This window comes from Mytilus trossulus, chromosome 10 (assembly GCF_036588685.1).
Source record: "Mytilus trossulus isolate FHL-02 chromosome 10, PNRI_Mtr1.1.1.hap1, whole genome shotgun sequence".
NCBI classification, from domain to species: Eukaryota; Metazoa; Mollusca; class Bivalvia; order Mytilida; family Mytilidae; genus Mytilus; species Mytilus trossulus.
Window position 1 is genome coordinate 61,304,826 of NC_086382.1, and position 4,189 is coordinate 61,309,014.

General features: G+C 31.0%; 1 protein-coding gene across 1 annotated transcript; it reads right to left on the reverse strand.

The window, feature by feature from the left end:
* Positions 1–4,189, reverse strand: LOC134688054 (acid-sensing ion channel 5-like). The gene is made up of 4 exons (XM_063548520.1): positions 4,162–4,189; positions 2,294–2,456; positions 1,441–1,535; positions 1–290 (listed from the first exon to the last, which is right to left on the reverse strand). Exons 1-4 carry the CDS (start codon positions 4,187–4,189, stop codon positions 142–144), a joined length of 435 nt encoding a protein of 144 aa, XP_063404590.1. The 3' UTR covers positions 1–141.

The following is a 4,189-nucleotide window of genomic DNA, read 5'->3' on the forward strand; positions in this document are numbered from 1 at the left end:
TAAATGAGAGAATTTATTATTGATTGTACACCATTCGTAATGTATGTGAGAGTATAACCAGCACTTGTCTTTTCACTAGTAGCAAGTTGAATGCAAATCAAACTGTGCATATTTCCACTTTGAGCAATCTTGTTTTTATCATTATTTGATTGCTATTTTTCCCATTCTGTTTTCCCTGCTTCTTAGGTTGCAAACAAATGTCCAGACAGCAAATACCAGAAACTCTAAAAGTTCTGTGAGGGTAACGATACTGGCTCCAAGGAACAATCCCATCTGGCCTCCAAGATTAGCTTATGAATGAAAAAAATGTTAATTATATCAGAATGGTTCCTCGATTCACTCGAATCGAGTTCAATATTAAACAGTAGCTATAAATTACTGTTCTGAACATCAATTGGCAAATATATTTTTTTGTCTTAAATTTTTGGATAAAAAAAAAGAGCCAAATACTTGCTATGTGTGTTGTGCTTATTCGGCCTACCGGGATGAAGCACTGATAAATGTTACTGCCACTGAAAAAAAATGTTGTACGGTTTTAAATTCTGGCTTCCAGATTCACTGACATATCGTTGTGTGGTCTTATAGTGTTATATGTCAATAATTTAATTTTGGATATAACACTTCTTCTGATTGGCTAAGGTTATTTTGTTATCGGCCCATATACATAATTTAGTCATGTGACCGTGACGTCATCAACGTTTTTTCATGGTTTTCTACAGTTTAAAATGGATTTAGAATTAAATTATAAGAAATGACTGTATTATTTGTTCTGTCTATTCGAAATAACATAAAATGTGGTGCACACTTTTAAATAACCCGCTACGCGCGTTTTTCAGTGTGCACTAAATGTTTTATGTTATTTCTTCATAGACAGACAAAAATACTACAGTCATTCTTTGACTATATTCTTAGCCTTAGTCTATTGTTCCCATCAGTTTGCTAGCAATTATTGTCTAACCAAAGTTAAATTGAAAGTTTTAACGTTGAATGTTTGACTGTTTTCGAATAATTTGGAACCTGTTTTTACTACTGATAATTAACAATGTAACCTCTGAATAGATCAACATGATCACATACTTTATAAATATATCTCGAGCAGAGGAATATTTTGGTATCTGCTATGACTAACGATAAGTAGCAATGTAACAGCAGAACAGATCAAATGATAACATACATACTGAAAATCTCGAGCAGATGAATATTTTGGTATCTGCTATGACTAACGATATCAATGTAATATTAGAACAGATCAAATGATAACATACATACTGAAAATCTCAAGCAGATGGCTATTTTGGTACATGTTTTAACTACCAATAATTTAAAACAATCAAAATGGTGATTTAAATACAAAATATATCACGAGCAGAGGAATATTGTGAAACCTGCTTTGACTACGGATACTGTCACTGTGGAAGTGCTTCATTATAATATACTCACCAAATATATCTCCAGCAGAGGAATATTTTGGTACCTGCTTTGATATCGTTGTAGAAAGTTGGTCAAAATAAATATGGAGGGATATGTAGTTTTTTCTGAAATACAAATAATAACAATAAATATAAACAATATCATAATTCAAATATGAAACAGTGATATATTTAATATATTTAATACTTCTAGACTTCTATAGGCCAATTTGTACATTTGAAGAGGCTCAAAACAGACTAAATGCAAGTTAGGAAAAATTATATAAATCGTTTTCAAAATAAAAACGAGTTCAACCAATGATAAATTATTAATTATAAAATATGGACAACAACTCATTCTGATCTTTGAAAGGCACAATAATATTACTAGAACCACTAACGGGAACCACTTTTCATTACATTGAATAATAAGGTTAACAGCTGAATATACATACGACAATATTGATTCAATAGATAGTATTATGAATGAATATCTATTGTCAAGGTCAAATTGGCCTAATAAAAATGACAATGACAAACATGGTCTTATGTACTAAAATATTTAATAGAGTGATACATAACATAGAACAATGTTCTAGACCCAAACAATAAAAATAAACTTTAGTTTGCTCTCTGTTGAATGGCAATTCAATGTATAAATGCAAGGAGATGTAAAGGTTTGAATCTACTATCTTAATTTTGAATCCATTGGAATAAAATGTTTTGTTCTGTTGATCGAAGACATTTGATTAACCTAAATGTGTTTGATATATTAAAAGAAGATAGCAGTGATGTATGGTCAATTGGTACCTAACGACTCTAAAAAGCCATACTATAATAGGCAATTTTATTGAAGACCTAATTATTCCTGATTGTACGTTTACCTGTAATAGTTTACATCTTTTACTCCATTGACATCAAAGATCTTCTCACTGTAGAAATCCGATGGAAATAGTGATGACGTCAATGACACGTCATATTGTGTGTATGAACACGACAATGGACAATCACACGTATCAACTAGCTTTGATATGTTGTAGTAGTCTCCTTAAACAAAAAAATATGAATAACTGTCAGATATAATGTTTTAAAATATAACACGTATGATCGTAGGTGAAACAACGCCGGTCTTTTTAATTGTTTGTCAACTGAAAAATAAACATTTTTTGTAATACAAACTGGGGCGTTTTCGAATGCATAAAACTGCATTGCATTGCATACCATATTTTGATCGGATTGAAATTGCTAAATAAATCATTATAGATGCAAGGCTAAAATAATGTAAGCCAGACGTCCCTTTCATCTATAAAAGACTCTAGAATTAAAAAATGAAAAAGGTCAAATAAAGATATACGTTGAAGAGTACGTCAAATAAAGCTAAGTCTGTAGTACTTTTGTTCCTATCCATACTAGTAAAGGTTAATGTCTGTCCACAACAATCGCAAAAGCTGAAGTTGGTTCTTTTCATATATAAATGGCAAAATTAGTACAGTAGTCCAATTTACAAAACAAAAGTTTTTTGTCTCGTTTGTCCTCATACAACATCTTTATTCTATCCAAATAATATTATTACTTCTGCCATCCAACAATCAAATACGCAAATACGCTATAACTTTAAGACAGTTAGGTTGTTGCAACAATTTTACTATAATATATACACCCTCGTCTTTCTGAGGCAAACACAAATTTTGCCTTTACTGCCAATTCTAAATTTTCTTAAGATGCATAAGATTTGCAAACAGTAAGCAATAAACCTAAAAAAAAGGCTCGTTTTTTAGATGCAAGTTAAAAAATTGAGTATTATGATAAATACTACATGATGACAGAATGAGGCAAACGAATTTCTTGTTTGAATGTATGTTATCAAAAATAAACATTAAGGTTACCAATATTACTTCTGTCTCTAATCCGCTAAATTGTTTTTAATTATTATCAAATTCTATTGTATTTTAGTCTAGTGTTGTTAGTCTTGAGTAGACGAAACGCGCGTCTGGCATACTAAATTATTATCTTGGTACCTTTGATAACTCTTAACACCACTGGGTCGATGCCACTGCTTGTGGACATTTCGTCCCCGAGGGTATCACCAGCTCAGTAGTAAAAAAATCGGTGTTGACATGAATATATATAATGTGGTCATTTTTATAAATTTCCTGTTAACATATTTAGAATTGTTTGAGAAACTAAGGATTTTCTTATTTTAGGCATTTATTACCTTAGCCGTAATTGGCACAACTTTTTGGAGTTTTGGATCTTCAATGCTGTTCAACCTTGTACTTGTTTGGCTTTATGAATATTTTGATGAGCGTCACTGATGAGTCGTGAGTAGAAGAAACGCGCGTCTGGTGTACTTAATTATATTTCTGGTACCTTTAATAACTTTTTTAAGTTAAGACTTCTATAAAACGTTCAATCCACCAATGGGATTTTCTACATCTGAAAATGCCTGTACCAGTTGTTGTCAATTCGTTTGATGTGTTTTATTTTTTGATTTTGCAATTTGATTAGAGACTTTCCAATTGAACTTTCCTCGTTCAGTATTTTTGAGATTTTACATTTTACTACTGTGTTTACACTTGAAAAATGTAATTATGTTTATTTCCTAAAGAATTCGTGTACAATCTTGTTCTTAACTAAAGTTACACAAGGTGTCGTACAATGCATCTCTTTATCTTAACTTATTGAGACACATAATTAAATTTTGAAATATTAAGATCAATGTGTACTTTGTGAATATGATAACACACTTTACCTGTTGCTTTCATTATACATGTAGCCAT